The sequence below is a fragment of the Aulonocara sp. 'chitande type north' Nkhata Bay genome, linkage group LG6 (assembly GCF_057382095.1).
Source record: "Aulonocara sp. 'chitande type north' Nkhata Bay isolate Kocher_YH1m ecotype deep benthic linkage group LG6, A_spYH_male_GT1.1, whole genome shotgun sequence".
Lineage (NCBI taxonomy): Eukaryota > Metazoa > Chordata > Actinopteri > Cichliformes > Cichlidae > Aulonocara > Aulonocara sp. 'chitande type north' Nkhata Bay.
The window spans coordinates 28,181,342-28,198,425 of NC_141349.1; the positions used below are offsets into that span (position 1 = coordinate 28,181,342).

The window sequence follows — 17,084 nt, forward strand, 5'->3', positions numbered from 1 at the left end:
AATATTTAACACTCAGCGCTCAGTACTGAATGTTTATTCAATCGCGGCTCATTTAGACGCTTTGTAATTACATTTGGCAGACAAACGAGTTGAGTTACTTTTACATCTGCACGCGCGCATACACGCACGTGCACAGGGACGCACACAGGTGTGTTGTGGCCCAGAACTCTAGCACCAAATCCATCCGCAACAAAAGTTCTTTACAAAGAAATTAGAGCCCTGAAATAAGTGCAAGCATGTTTTGTTTATTTCCAGCCCTATAGACTTTACCCTATAGAGCCAACAGAAAGGAACTATTGAGTTACACAGCACGTACCATTATAGCGTGGGGAGATCTGCCAACCCTCTCAATGCCCCATTTTCCTTTAAAAGTTCAGCTTCCAAAAAAGTGAGAGAGGGAGTGAGAGATGAGGGAGGAAGACTTAGTCTCTTCGCTGTTGCCGGAAGCAAAAAAGGACCTTTAAACACGTCGGCTTTAGGCCCAGATAGAGAAAAAAACACGCTCTTTCAAAAGTCGGTCCACTCTGAAAGCGATAGAAGGAAACGAAGACACCAGCTCCGAGCCTTCCGTCTACCGCTGTTTGGCGTCAGATGCGCCCATGTCCCGCAGAAAGAAGTGAGGGAGACGTCTGCGTCTAAGTCCCGAGGTGCGTCCTTCGGCGGCAAAACTCCAGCAGACTGGGAGATGCTAAAAAAAAAAAAACCCTCCCCGAATTAATACTGATAATACGGGTTTAAAAAAAATCAAAAAAATAACCCAAAATAATAATGGACGGGAGAAGTGACGCAGAGTAAGTTTTGTTTCTATTATTTTTCCGTGTGCAGCCTTTGCGGTCGATCAGCTTCTGTGTCCAAAACGTGTCCAAAAGCAGCTGTCTCCTATGCCGCGCGTCCGATCTGTTTTACCCTCGTATCTCTCTCTCTCTCTCCTCTCTCTTGATCCGAACGCACACAAACACACGCAAGCACACGCACGGAGTTACACGCAAACGGGGGGGACACCCCTGGTCCCTCGCCGCCTCCTCCTCAAAGCTGACGAGATGAAAGAGCAGCTTGCGTCGTGCCTCTTCAAATCGCTACAGCCTCGCCGATAGAGGAATGCCTGTACAGCGATACGTCGTCGGTCGCGGCTTCGGCGGGGCTCTGGATGCCTCGGTGCGTAAAAATGGAAGCTCGCCGTGCGCTCCGGCAGCGATAGATTGCCTTGCTCTTCCCTCCCTCCCAAAATATCAGCCACTAAATAGCTCACCTCAGCAGCATGCGCCCTGTTTACACGCACATACACAAAATAATAGACGGGGAATTGGGGCAGTTGTTTACAGTGGGGGGCCGGTGCTTCAGGCGGCAGCGTCGAACTGGTGAATTATTAGGTGAATTATTAATAAAGCGAGCGGTGTGCAGTCTGTCGCGGAGAGAGCGGAGCGGCCAGGAGAGCAGCTGGGGCTTTAGGAGCATTAGGAGGACCAGAGGCTAAATCACGGGCTGCAGGGATTAGAGAGCTGCGCCGGCTCCTACCTACCGCCTGAAGTTTGCAGAGTGACTCTGTGGGGACGGCCGAGCGAGAGCAGAGCTGCTCGGTTTTTATGTGTGTGGTGTTTTTTTTTTTTTATGTTTACAACCCAAGAGCAAAGATCGGGCCACTAAAGGATGATATGTTATTTTAATGACAACCTGGCCATAGATATAAGCTGTGCTCTGTGTGTCCACGCATCTGATAATATAAAAAAGGGGGAAAAGTCAGCTGTCATTTACTGAGCAGCCAAGCAGGACCGCTTTCCTCAATCCCAAAACTTACTTTGTTTGATTTCCATCAATATCTGTAGCACTAAGGGTATTTTGCATGTGACTGTCAGGATGTGACGCTGTGAAGCAACAGGATCAAATTCATCTGAGATATCGCAGACATTCTCACCAACATGATTTAAAAAAACAAACAAAAAAAAACCACTCTCTCCACTTTACCAAAAAGCAACCACGTGTTTTAAGAAACTGTTTATTGCTCCAGAGATTTTAAGGACAACGGCCAGATCCAGCAGGCCTGCCACATAAGACACTTGGTGCACGTGCTTTCTGATGTCAAGTTTCAATTTAAGAAAGTTTCTTCTTCTTTTAATGTAAACTTGGATACATCACCTGGAACAGATTTTGATTCAAATGAAATTGGCCAGGAGAATTTGTGGGGACACCGTGGGGCCTAAAGGACATAATCTAAGAATGAAAAAGTCACTTTAAAAAAAGCAGATAAGAGTGATTTAAAAATAAACTCTGGAGAAAACAAAAATATCTGGAAGATTTTGTGCAGATTTGGTCACTCAACCTGTTCACACGCCAGTCACATTCAAAACTTGGCCGTTTCTTGTTTCATACTCAACCTTCGGGCTTTCCTCTACAGTTAGAAACGGCTGGTTCAAATCAAAGCAACAAACTAAATATTTTCGTTGTTGCAGATGAATCTGATACACATCGTCTGGATAAATCAGAATTTGGCCTTATTTCTGCTTTTATTTTCAGCTGTGCGTGTGGAGTTATCTGCCTCTCTTCTTTAGAGAGAGAGGGGGGGGGGGGGGGGGGGGGGGGAGAAAACAGCCTAATGACATTCCTCCAACATGAGGGTTTATAAATAATTAAACGCTGACCTCCCCACACATTTGGCCACATCAATTAATCATCTCTAAATGAATTTGTTTTTGTTTCAGCATAATTTCGATTATTCGGTTTGCGTCTGTGGCGGGATGACATGTGCGGGGTTGTTATTGTTGTTATTATTGTTTAGAAACGGAGGCCCCTGTGGCCCAGTTACCCAACAGCAGGGAGATACGAACAAGTGTCGTTTTTATTTGTTTTTCTGTAGTTTTAATTTTGTTTTAATACTGGAGACAACCAAGACTGACCAAAATATGACGAGACTGAGCAGAAACCACGTAACCTAACACTTAGTAGGTCAACAATTTATCGCCTCCTTTAATTGATACAAGGACCTGTATTACAAACACATTTTCCTTTTGTTTATCATAAAATTATTTTTATGGAATTATTTTGAAAAAGAGGGAAAAAAAATGACTAGGCCTTCAAAATGTTGACCCTCACTCTCTCTATTATTTACATATTTCTGACATTTTTAATTCAATGATAATTTTGTTTAAATAACTAATAGGATCTTATTTGTTTAGGCATAAAACAAACTGCAGGTAGACGTCGAGGTAAGCGATTACTGGTAAGTTCAACAATCAGATGAATGATTGGCTTGAATACTAAAGTTGGTGAATGACTTAAAGTATGAAAGAGGAGTAGGAGCCTGCACAAATAATAATAACAATAATGACGATGATAATGAGTATAACAATGATACTATTATTATTAATAATAATTCCTAATGTTACATTAACATTTTTATTAATTGATTGAATGACAGAGGCTTTCTACCTCAAGCGTCTTGTTAAGTTTCACAGTTTGTACCTTGAACTTTCCCAATACTTTATTTATTTACTTTTAATATTAATTCTGGTCTCTCTCTCTCCCCTTCTTCTTCTTCTTCTTCTTCTTCTTCTTCTTCTTCTTCTTCTTCTTCTTCTTCTTTTTACAGATGCTGAAGCCCACACATGCCCAACGGCCTGGTTGGAGAGTGACCAGTTAATTGGAAAAACACCAAACTGTGCCTCTAAACCCCAAATAATCCCACAACACGGTTCCCCCCCTCTTTTTTCTTAACTCTTAATTAAAGTACAAATAACAGCACAGTGAGCGCGCACTGTGTACTCAGCACAGCCCACTGTAGCCCGGAACTTACCGCAGGCCCACAGAAACTTCTACAAGCTTCAGGTAACGAATCTGCTTCCGGAAAAAAAGAAAAGAAAAAATGAGATGATAAAAATCGAAAGGTGTTTTTGTACTAGCAATAATAATAATAATAAAAAAAAAATCACGTAGCTTTGTTTTAAAGCTGTTTAGTGAAAATCGTTGGAAAAATATTAACAAGACATCAAGACAGGTGTTTTAATCAACAACCAGGTATTTGAGGGGAAAAAACACCGTAAATAAAACAAGAGATTAAAAATCCGAAAAAAACGTAAAATCAAAACACTATAAAATTAAAGTAAAAATATGGCATAAATAAAAAACATAGATGGGGGAAAATCCACAGGTATTTAAAACACGGAATCTCTGAGGACGCTGAAAAAACGAGAAACTGAAACTTTAAATACCCCCTTCGTTTTCTTTAGATGTACATTTCCGCTTGAAATTTCAAAGGCAGAATTACACCTGCATTATAAAACGGAATGGTTTTAATAACGTAAATAACGTCGACAGTATTACACGGAATTATACATCTCAAATTGTTTTCTCAAATAAATAAAATCCACAAAAACAAAAAAATAAATAAATAAAAACGCAAAAAAGTCCGATGGCCGTCGCAAAAACATTGTTTAAAATGTAATAATTAAAGCTGATAAATATAACACAGAGGCAAAACTGCATGTATTTGTTTATTAATGTGTCATAAATAATAATTTATACTTCTTCCTCCTGATGCTGAGGCACCATATGTTTAGCAGTTGACCTGGTTTCAACATTTCCCATGTTTTTCTTACAGTCCTGATTTATAATAAAAAAAAAGGCGAGGGGGCTGGGCAGCTGGTCTTATTTTAATGTGAGGCCCTTAAAACTGTTTGTGTTTTTCCAGGTATTTAAATATTAAGCTGCGTTTAGTGGAAACAGGCAGTGCGCTAATAAAGAGAAGATTATTTGTCATTAAAACAAAATACAAGAAGGAGGAGAAGTCTCAGAAGACTTAATGCCTTCCTCTGATGTTTCTTGGAATAGAACATTAAAAAAATATATATTTAGTTGATATGCCTCAAAAGTTGAAGGACATTTGTTGGCTTTCACTAGTCCTAATCATGCGAGGCAACTTATGAGCATCAATTAGGCTGAGATTTGAGCTAATGAAAGCCCTGAGCAGTGAGTCTCACCACAACCCCCTAAACCAGCCATTACTGCAGACCACAATGGCTCTGATAGCACGCTGTTTTAAGACCCAGCATTATGTGGGCAATAAGTTCTCTAAACCTCACTGCGAGAAAAGAAGGGCACATTGTGGGATCAGGCAAGCAAAGTTTAGACAACATAGAAGGAGTTTTTCTAAGTCCAAAATGCTTGTCTGTAAACCCCAAAACGAATCAGGGGAATTTTTTTCTTCTTCTTTTTACTCCAAATGACAAGTTTCACATTCCAAGCTGGAATATAACTGCAAACCATGATTGACACGGACAAAACTAATTATCAGAAGAACACTAATGCTGAATGAGACACGGAGCTGCTCAGTGGATGGCACTGAGATATTGTAAATATTCACTCATCAGTGATGGACTTGGTGTCATTACATGTTTGCAAGATTAGAGGCACGAAATACAAGGCAGAACTGGAGTTTGCCAAACAGAGCGCACTGCCAAACTTCAATCAACAGGTACACACTTTATTGAAGAAATTACTAAATACTGAGGTGTATAATGAAGGGGAGACGGGGCGTGCTAGGGAAAAACCTGAAATATCCTTTAAGCATTTAGAAAGAATCATCTCTTTTTAAGCAATTCAGAAAACAACCCAGCAAATCTGTGTCTGTTTATGTGGTTCTCTTTCTGGCCCCCAAACTAAAAGCTCAAATAACTCACATTTGTCAAACGTAATGGCCCAAAAAACACAGAAGCTGATTTATCTAATCTGAACAAGTGTGGCAGAAAGGCATTCACCAAATCTATAACCACTATAAATAAAGGAAAAAGAAAATGGAGAAAACAATGCAAACAAAACTGTGAGCTCAGTCCAATAGCTTCAGCAGCTACTGCATGTATAATTCTACTAGTAAAGATCACACGCAGCTATGTTTGCAAAGCCACACATGACCGCTATAAAGAAACAATCAAACAAAGTATATATAGCAACACTGAAAAAAAAGAAGATATAAGAAACCAAATCTGGGATCTATAATAGTGCCAGAAGGAGTGGACTGCACATCTACAACAGAAATGGCAAATACAAACCGAAGGCCCGAGTCGTGCTGCCTTTCTTCTTTTTAAACCACTTCACTCTGACTCTTGACTGCAGCACTACTGACATCTACTCCCAGCCTGATCTCACCGCCGCGCGCTGCAGTGAAAGCTAAACAAAAATATACCCTGCATCGAGGCCATACATCAAACTCAAACTGGAACTATCATTTTTCCCTCTCTGCAGTCTTTATTCCTGTCCCTGCTGAAAGAAAAGCCTCGCAGAAATCTGCATCTCCAAAAGTGCAGTAAGCGGTGGAAAGGAAAGGGGGGCGAAAAAAAAAAGAAAAAAGACAAGGCTCTTTTTGTGTGCGGTGGCCGAGGTTTTATCCCTGCATTGCAGAGTGTTGTCTAGCATTACAAATCTCAGCCCCGGCCTGGATGGACACGGGAGGGCTCTGCTGGCCCTGCTCACACTGTCTGCATCTTTTACGCTCTGCCATGCAAATAAACTCAAATCAGCGAGCAGCTGAAGGAAAGCGCTGAGGAGATGGAGTGTTGTTGAAGGGGAAAACACGGAAGAGAGCGGAAATAGAAATAGAACCAAGCATGGATGGAAGGAGGAAATGGAGAAATGTATGTGGCAAGGAAAGAAGGAAAGGAGGAAATAGTTAGCTTCAAGTAGTTGCACAGGGGCCAAAAGAGAATAAGTCTGTGTGCGCTTGTGTGCAACGCAGAGAAAAAGAGCGGGTAGTAACTGGCCATTGGAGGGGTGAGGAATGCCCGGCCCTGGCACGGGAGAATGGGATGGAGGGTGGAGTATGTTCACATTGCTGCTGCCAGCTGAGCACATTCCCATTACAGAGTCATGGAGACTTTTTAACCTACAGATTTCGAGGCAGCAGCTTCAATCCGGAGATTTTTCCCCCACTGGGGGACAGCAATAAAGCGCTCACCATGATCTAAACCTCTAAACTGACATCAGGTGATTCTGAAATTATCTGGAAATGAAGATTCATTTAAATGTTTATTTCTTGTTATTTTACATTATACGGCTTACACAGACAGGAAATTTGGCAGGAGAGATAGGGCATGAATGTGCCACATGTGGTACTCGACTCAGAGACATTGTGATCATGGCATTATGGTGCCTTACAGACCTATAGAGGAGAGCACAATTTAGGTTTTTATTATAAGCTGTAATTCCCCATCCCACCCCTCAGTGCTTATATAGTAGTTTGTTTTTTTTAACTGTAAGGAAACTGAAAAAATAATATGAGCCACCTAAAGACTGATATCACCTTAATTCTGGAATCATATTTTTTAACCTCTTTTTAAAAAAAAAAAAAAATTCTACTGTTGAATATTTTGAGTTAAAACAGGGAATGTGGGGGTTAATTTAAAGGCAGCTGCATCTGGGAGCACAAGGTTGATTTCTAAACAATATACAACAGATAAGAACGGTGAAAAAAATAATTTAAATGAAGCCTGTGGGAGTAACATATTCATTGTTTGGCAATAATATCCAACACCTCTGAAGGCACTTCATGTCAAAAAGGGTCCTCGCGAAATAATTTTCATTATTGTTTAGGTATTATTACGATTTTTTTATATGGCTGCACTCTTTTGAAGTCATAGAGGACATGTGTGAGGAAACCCTTTTCAGCATGTGCTCCCTTTTAGGCTGAACTAGTGAACTCTAGCAGGAACTGTCTGACAATGAGAGAAAAAATCCTTTAAATTGATAGTATTTTTAAGAAAAAAGGACTGAAGGTAAATGTACTGAAAGCTGCTGTTAACTCAATTATTAAGCACAGTTTTGAAATACTTGCAGTTTGGCTTGAGGTTTATATTTTTTATTGATTAGGTTGCATCACTACATGGTCAGAGGGAAATTTTATACTTTTTTTTATCCACCTCATGTAATTTCTGGGTGATTTGGAGAAAAAACCCAATATGGCAAAAGTGGACAATGTCATAAAAAATGACGCTTTGTTGTAAAGTCAGCAGTTGTTACCGTCTGCAGGCTTTTTAGTGCTTCTAAAGCGTGTTATTGTTTCAGTAAGAAGTTTAGGATTTGAATGCTTTTTCCATTACTGTTTATCAAAGTGTGCAGTAAAGCATAACGTACGGCTTCACTGATTTGTCTAACTGCAAATTTTACTCTGAGACAAATGTTGGTGATGCATCGGGAGTACGTGACATGAGGACGCGAAGAGCCGTTTGGCTTTCTGAAGAGAGACCTCACCTTTCCTAGAATTAAAGCGAGACGAGCTTAGTGTGTGTGCATGTGTCTTTGTGCTATAGTCAGTGCGGTGGTTTATCAGTAGCTCACACTGGGCAGTTTTGATAGCACGCCACATACACGCACAAAGTGAAACTGATAAAGCATAAGCACAGTTCTGAATCACATATTTCACGTCAGATTACTAGCTGGACAACGGGGATATTATAATTAAGAACTAAAAATAATTAGGTGACTAATTTATTAGATGATTGACGGTTATTTTATTTTTTTCCAAATCTAGACATTTATTGGTTCCAGCTTGTTCATGGTGGAGATTTGCTGCGTTCCCTTGCCATGTTTGAATATTCTGGGTTTTTTTTTTTGGAGTATTAAGCGAGCAAAAGGAACAATTTGAAGATGGGAAACTGGTGGGAGTTTATTTTTACACAATTGCTTTTCATATATCTGACAATGCAAATAAATACCTAGTCAGACGAATCATTTAAATATAACCCTAAGTTATGTTATTTATCTTCAAGTGAGAAGAAAATATGAGCCACATTACCTACTCACAGGGACACAGTAGCTCCCTGTATTTGTACGGACGATTGCTTTTTGTGTTCGCATCCTTCTGAAGCAGGCAGATACTCTTCTTTGTGTCATAAACAGTTAGCAAACGTGACCTGATGTGAGGTCACCTAAACGGCAGCACACAGGCTGTCATTGTGGCTCTGTGTCTCCTCCCATTCTGAGAGCGAGGACGACTTCAGCACCGAGCGAATTTGTTCTGGGCCGGGCAGGTCAGCGGCGGGTGCAGCGTAAAAGTTAGTTAGTTTTATGTTTGTGTGACGAGGAGGGGGGACGGTGGTTAAATGGAAGGTATGTGTGTGTGTGGTGTGTGTGTGTGCGCGCGTGCTTCCCCAGGAGAAAAGAGGACTCCTAATCTGTTTTCCTGGCTCTTCTTTAAAGGGAGAGCAAGACACACTAGAGGCTCCCTCTGATCTGCTGCCCCATCCATCCCTCACTTTCTCTCTCTCCTCCATCTCTCCTTTCCTCACTTCCATCATCTGTCTCTCGTTCCCTCTGCTTTTAGCCCTCGTTTTCTCGGCCCCCCGTCCCTATGCTCTCTCATCTGTTGTGTTGGCCCGCTCTGGTCTTTGTATGGCGACAGCCCCCATCTCCAGATACTGCCTAAGAGCTCTGATTCCACTTAATCACTCAGTTTTTTATTAGTTTTCCCTCGCAGGGTATTTTGTGTTCTGAATTGCGTTTATCTATTATGCTGTTTCAGATTTATTGCTTTAGGAGGCAGACTGTGTGGCACACTACCCACCAATACGGTACACGATGCTGTGATCTCTCTACGTCTGCCCCTCTTTATGCCTGTCTGCTTTCATCCCTTCAAAATTAAATGAACAAATACACAAGGAGGGTGCTATGCCACACTAACTCACAACTCTTTTTTTTGTTGTTGTACTTTTCCCTATACTTTTTTATTAGTTTTCTTTAATTTGGGCGTCTCAGGGTCTCATCTGCATTTATTTAGCATGCAGAAAGACCACAGGGGAAGAATATGTGGCATCGGTTTATTGGATGGTACTCTACTTTCACATCCATCTGTCCTGGCATCTTTAATGCCTCATTGATTTACTTTTCCAATTTCAAAATAAAAAAAGAAAGTCACAGGTATGGCTTCCTCTGTGAGCACAGATGTCTGTCTTTGAATGAATTTTGAGTAATTTGCTGAATATTTAGAGCGGCTTAGTCGTGACGTTGGCACCTTTGAATTACACTTAATTAAATTACAGTAAAAGAAAATACTGTTGATTATTCGGTCATTAATCAACCGCTAGCGACGATTTTATTTTGTCAGCTGACGCTGTTGCTCAAGGTCATTTTGTTGCCACTTCTTTGCACTGCAGTTTAAACTGCTTATTTCTACATAATTAGGAGACATGGCATGCATACTCAAAATATTTTGCTCCAAAATGGCGGCACACCATCCTGGCCCTCCATTTTGTTCTGTCACTGGATCGAGTCTGGATCCTGCACCTGACATGTTGGACCAGTGTTTGCATTTGAAAATACCCTCTCTCCACGTCCTGCTGTTACTATGCAACCCCTTCTGGTTATTGGTCACCAAACGTGCCGCTAACCTGCTGCACCAATAGGACGGAGCCCCGCAACTGTGGTTTCCTCCTTCTCCACTCTGCTTCCAGGGCTTCCTGTGACCGGGGGGGGGGGGGGGGGGGAATATGGGCACTGGCCATCACCTCGACCAAATCCAGAACCAAATGAGAAGAGAGACTCGCAGAAACAGCCAGACAGAGGGAGACAGAAACAGAAAGAGCGAGTGAGCCAGGGTGCAATAAAAAATTATGATTACACATTGATAATTAGTACAAAGCAAGAACTGCGGTCACCATGTAGACATCGGCAGCTCCTTTTTGGAGTGAAAAAGGGAAATTAATATTCATGACCTGGTTCCTCCCATCCAAAATTCAGCACCCTCCCTCCCTTCCCACTCTGATCCTCCCTCCTCCTCACTTCCTCTCCCCTCCGTTGGGTGGCAACACTTGGTAGGGCACATGGTGAGACAGCTGTTGCAGGGCAACATGGGCATCTGTGGTGCTACGTAGAGGAGAGGAGGTAGTACAGCGGGTGTGGGGGGTGTCTGTAGGGGTGCAGACGGCATCAAGAGAGGGAGATAGTACCCCGTCTCAGCACTGTGTGCATATGTGTTTGTGTGTGAATGCGTCCAAAAGTTTCCAGAATTATTATTTTGATCTTTAGAGGAAGATGGAGATGTATTTTAGGGACACAATGAACAGCGAAAGAGACAAAATGAGGTCTCCCTTTTCTTCTTCTTTCGTGTCTAGCTGTGAATGAAATATAGCACCTGTCCTCCAAGCTATGACAGAATCAGCATTAGCATAAGAACACTAGGATGGACTGCTCCAAGATTGGAGTTTGTGTCTTCAACAGCCAAACTCAAGCCCAACACACACACACACACACACACACACACACACACACACACACACACACGCACACACACACACACACACACACACACACACACACACACACACACACACACACACACACACACACACACACGTGCCTGTTTTCATGCCTGCATCTCATTCTGTCTTTCTCTCTCACACACCCTCCTCCCTCTGCACCTTCCTCTTCAGAGGGAATGGGCGTTTTCCCAGGGTTATTATCACATGCCAGGTGCCCTCCCCTCCCTTCACCAATACGCAGACAAATGCACATAGATATACACCTCACCCCCATCCACCCATCTCCTCTCCTCTATCCCAGCACCTACCACACACCCTTGCCATTTCTCTCTCCCCCAAAGCGCCAGCGCAGCCCCACCTCATGGTGCCAAAGTGGGCAGCCTCTGCCTTGGCGTTGCCGAGGCCTTCTGGTGCCCTAGATAGCTGTGTGAGTGTGTGTGTGCGGCTGCGTGTATGTGTTTGCGAGCACTGGCCCAGCTCTTTGCGGACACAGCCAGCCCTTTAAACTGTGTCAAGGCTCCAGATGCTGGGAGAGACTGGGATTAACACAGGCGTTTGTATGCAGACACATATGCACAGATGCACAGAAAACATTATCCAGGCCCATATATTGCATCATACTTGGGTTTTATGTTTTGACAAAAGGCTGAATAAGTCTTACAAAACCCCCCAAAACAAAACAAGACAAGAATGACAAAGAAAAGAACCTGCTTATTCCTTTTGTTATTATTAATTTTATTGTTATTATTGATTTGAAAGGAATGCTGTACATGACTCTATACAACTAAAATACTGGATCACATACAGAAATGTAAGAGACAGGATACAAAGGTATCAGAGATCCTATGGTGAACCAACAGGCCCTGGCAGTACGCTGAGACGATGCACTGATGCCAACGCAGCACCTCAGAGAGTGGATTTGGATTAGGCAGACACAGAAAAGGACCACGGAGACCTGACAAACACACACACACCCCAGTGTCCGTACACTAGCCCTTTAGCTGCATGCCACTACCCCGAGGGCATTAATGCACACGCTCACACAAACACATGCGCAAATATGCAGACACACACAAATACAGACCAAGTGTCCACCTACTGTTACTTTAGTGGCCTGCCACTGCCCTTAGGGTATGCACATTTGCATGCACGCACACATTCACTCTAACACACACGCTCACATGCACATTCCATAACTGATTCTGACATCACTGCAGCTGAGTGCAGTTAATGAGATGAACTTAACAACGGTGTATTCAAGGCGTCCCCCAGCAAACTAGCGAAAGCTAGAAACTACTGATTACAAGTATGCAAGTACGTGCGACTGAGTGTGCAAAGAGAAGAGAGAGGGAGTGGTTTCTCCCAGTGTTCACTCTCTCTCGCTCCCTCATTCTACGAGTCTTGCTGAGAGGTAGTTATGGTGCCAGTTATGGAGTGTTTGCCATAGCAGGGAGCTGCTTTGGCACCATGCCCTAATTTAGGGGAATTAAAAAGCACTAGACAAGCCCCTTTGTGGCACCGTGCGCCGGCTTTAATCTCCCCACGCCTCAGCGGGCACCCACAGCACCAGGAGTTGGCACCTTGCCCACATGACCCCAGGCAATATGGAAATCGCCACCAAAAACCCTAACTAAGTGCCCAGCCCTGCCCTGGTGCACAGTGTACACAGTACGCACAGACATGCGCAAAGTGATGCTGTCGCATACATACAAACACACACACGGTGCAACAAGGACAACACCCAGCGCAAGGCGGTGTTTTGCATGCACACACGCATACTTGCACAAATGATTGAAAACACAGAGAAGTAACTGCAATGGCTCTGTGTGCAGAACTACAATGCTGAAATACACATATGCAACACACACACTGAGGTGTTTCAGAGGGCCACGGTGGCATGAAATGAAAAACCCCTGCTGTTGTCCCTGTTGGCACACATGCTGGCATGTACATGCATACACACATTCACTTTTCCACACGTCCAAAGTTGGTGCGCTCTCTTTGAAGTGTAGGTGAGTGCGGTGCTTGTCATGAGGTCATCCATCAGGGCTAATGAAACTGGCAGACCCTGACACTGTCTCACTGGGCAGCACCGCTGGCGCCGCGAGCTAATTCAAGGAGAAATGGACTGATTTAATTACACAGTGAGGGCACATGCACACACAGACACACACACACCTGCGCACACATATATATAAACAGTCTTGGACACATTTGCACAGAGAGAACAGGACATACACAGAGCACGCATACACATACTTTGCATCCAGGGACATAATCATGGGTAAAAATGCAGTCTCACACACACAGATATACACTTAAATGAAGCCAAATGACGGCCCGTGTGCGCACACACATACACACACGCTCCACTAAATATTGCTTTTTAGCCACATCTTTGTGGAGCTCTCAAAATCAGATGAAAAATTATAAACTCTGCGTCAATAGTAACCTTTTCTTATAAACAAAATTTGATAATCCATCATAACAAGTTTAGCTGGCCTCATCATCTCCACGGCAGAATTCACTGAAGGCGCCATTAGTGAGCTAGCTGCCCCTCCTCACCGCAGGTTCACAATGTTCCCTTCCCTAAAACAAAGACCCACTTTGGCCCGGGAACAGGACACACTACCATCCCTCTCTGTCTCTCTCTTTCCCCAGTTCCTCATTCCCCACTCGCCCTCTCTCTGTCCATTGGTCTCCCTACTGGTTTCACTTAATAAGCTTCAAAGGTTTCTGGGCAACATGGTTTTCAGAAAAAAAGTTACCATGGCATTTTTTTGGCACACAACATCTTCTCTCTTGCTAAGGATATGGGGTTGCCATGACATCACCGGGCACCTTATAAAGAATACAATTGTGTATGTGTGTATGTGAGCATGCATGCGTGTGTGCGTGCTCGATGGACATCGTTTGCCAACCGCAGCTAAATGCTTAGACGCTGGTAGAAAACACAACAGCAATGACTGTGACAGAGTTCAACTTTTCTCCTGCAGCTCATGCTTACAGATCGCTATATTCCTCAACATACATACGCATGCAAACACTCCAGAAGACTCTAATCTCCTCTTCTGTTCTGTGGATGACTGCGATATATTTTGGACAACTTATTAAGAAAATTTTAGCGATTGAAGTCTGCATTTAATCTCACTGTCTCAGTGCTGAACATAGCATAAAAACATAACAGAACATGTGTTTGGCTTTGACATATTATTAATAAACTCAACAACAAAAGAACTGGCTAAGAGCGAACAGCATACATGTATTTTCTGCGAGTACATTCTGTGTTTGTTTTGGTTAAACTTACCCGTGAGAGTCTCAAATCCAAGTGCTAACTTTAAAATTGGCTCTGGATTCCCACTGATGGTTAATGTTTTCATACTGGCATCTTTATTTGTTTCTGCTAATGCTTGTGTGTGACTTTGAATGTGCATGTGCATTTATTTAGTGCACTTTTATCCAAAGTAATTATCCTTGAATTGACTTGTAATTCCTCATATACTGCATAAACAGTACACAACTGATAGCAATGACTGCAAAGGTCATGGCTATATTAGTCAGACTGACTGTGATTTGTGTACATTATGAGTAATATATGACAATTAATTTTGCTTGTTTTTTATGATTATCAAAGTTGTATTGCATTGGTTAAACGACACTATCACAGCCAACCCCTGGATTTCACTACACACTTTAGTGTAAATCTATTCCCTACTAATACTGAAAATAATGGGAAGCTTGAGCAAGCACCACATATCTCTAATTTAGGTTGAATTCATGTTGATTTAAGTCTGCCTTTCCTCTAAATTGTGCAACATCTAACAACTGAAACTATAATTTCCTTTTTTCTCAAGCAATAGAAATGGAAAAGTGGTGCTTTGGTCATTTTTTTGTGTGTCTATTTAACCCAGTGAATGCTAAAAACACCCATCAATCATGACATAAAGGAGTAATTATATTTTGTAAACCTTTTCAAGAAATGAAAAACTTCTCAAATCCCCCCTGAAGTTGAAAGAGACCCCGCTTTGCCCTCTTACAGTGCCAGTACTGTACATCTGTACAATCCTATGGACTCTTATCCCTCTAGTGGCCTCTAGTGGCTTATATATGATGTCACTGTGATCTCACATTTCATGAACGGAGCCTCTGGTGTCCGTTGTCTCCATTGTACACGGCTGTGTCCCACAGCTCCAACAGCACATATTCATTTTATACACCATATACTAATCATCATGGTACTGAGTCAGAATGTGTTGAACAAAAATACAAAAAAAGTAGGTTAAAAGTATTTCAGTAATTTATAGACATATATATATTTAAATATTATGAAATGATACTTGATATGAAAAGTGAATAAAAGTGTGTCACTCCCAGTTACACTTCTAAACCACACATCGTTATAGCTTTGGTAGTATTGAATAGTTATATTGAGTTTTCCAAGATATTTTGGCCGTGTCTCACCGACACCCACTGGATATTTATTTCATCTCCTCCATTACCTTTTGTGCATCACATTGTGGCTGAATAATGTGCATCGGTAGCATATAGAGTGATTGTATAACCTAGATTCTGTCAGGTGCAAGAATACATCATTAGGAGATTATGAACACACTCAATACCAGAAGTGTCAAAATCATTTTACATCATTGGCCAAAAGCAGTCTAATTTTAACTTAGAGTGAAAAGACCAGTAAAGCTATTTTCTGGGAAAAAAAAGAAACAAAACCTGGAGATAAAAAAGATAAAAAATAAAAACAACAAATAGTTTCCCTTACTTTAAATGTAAAGACGTTTAACTACACATTTAATTCCAGATGTGCCTTAAGAAAAAGGAATGCGATTGCAACAGTTTTTCCACATTATAAAGAAACACTGCTGTAGAAACACATCAGCACAGCTCTTTGGGACCTCATTGTAAGAAAAAAAAGAGTTTATCTTGTAGGCAATTTATCAAAAATTATTTATGAATTTAAAGAAAGTTTCCTTTTTTTTACTATGTAAAAACCCTGAAAATCAGTTTTAAAGAGTAAAAAAAAATGTCTCTGTCATTAAATTGAATACTAACAATAAAAAACAATTATTGCTCTTTCATACTTTATTTACTTTGGAATAATGACAGGCCAGGGTTTTGTCTTTGTTTGTAAGATGACCAGCGACCATACAGTTAAATGAAAACTGTGAAAGGTCAGCAGTTTCCAAAGCTACCCTTTAGTTTGCCAGTTTTAGCCTGCGGGCTGTATGTTTAACACCCCTACTCTATAACAAAAAGCTACTTAGAATCAGTATATTATTATATGGGATCAGTGCACAGTGTTTTGTTTTTTAATTTCAGTGGCTTTTAACCTAAACAATGGTTCTGTACACACTAATCTACACCATTCAAATACCTTCATATTGTACTTTGCTTCATATTCACTCCATCTCTGCGTGGACTTACACACTAGCAATACCACTTTAGTAATAAAGTATCACTCAAATAAATTTTGAAATACAAAACAATATGATATAAAAACAAAAAGTGCAAAACAATACCGAAAAATGCCTCAAATAAATGTCTGCTGTTTAATCCAGTCAGGATGAGTTATTCTGCTTATTTAGATAAGTGCGGTGCCTTAAATTAGTACAAAAATCAAACTTGTGTCAGGGACATGAACTTTCTCTTACAGTCGAGCTCACAAGGAGAGGCTACAAGAGGGGTAACTTATCAGGTTTTGAAATAATAAATACAAAAAGCATTCCACCTACATAAAAATGTGAGGAAAAGTTTGCGTGTTATGAACAAGTTTGTGTCCCTCTTGTTTGCACCCCCGAGGCCATGTGTGACCTTTGCAAGCAACAAGGTATGTGG

At 41.5% G+C, this 17,084-nt stretch overlaps 1 protein-coding gene and 1 long non-coding RNA gene across 8 annotated transcripts in view; one reads left to right on the forward strand and one right to left on the reverse strand.

The window, feature by feature from the left end:
- The window catches only part of LOC147328003 (nuclear factor 1 X-type-like), a 116,661-nt gene extending 106,165 nt beyond the window's left edge, over positions 1 to 10,496 (reverse strand). For 2 of the 7 annotated variants that reach the window (XM_086296078.1, XM_086296074.1), the window contains exon 1: positions 10,368 to 10,496. In XM_086296078.1, coding sequence (XP_086152204.1) covers positions 10,368 to 10,481 — 114 coding nt within the window. In that variant the 5' untranslated portion in view covers positions 10,482 to 10,496. Of the gene's footprint in view, positions 1 to 316; positions 1,421 to 10,367 lie in introns of those variants that run through there. The other 5 variants (XM_086296076.1, XM_086296075.1, XM_086296084.1 and 2 more) reach the window with 5 other exon arrangements.
- Positions 344 to 9,075, forward strand: LOC147328004 (uncharacterized). Its single transcript, XR_015129905.1, has 3 exons — positions 344 to 647; positions 3,171 to 3,214; positions 3,584 to 9,075. It is a non-coding gene; the product is annotated as an uncharacterized LOC147328004 (long non-coding RNA).
- Positions 10,497 to 17,084: the final 6,588 nt, after the last annotated feature.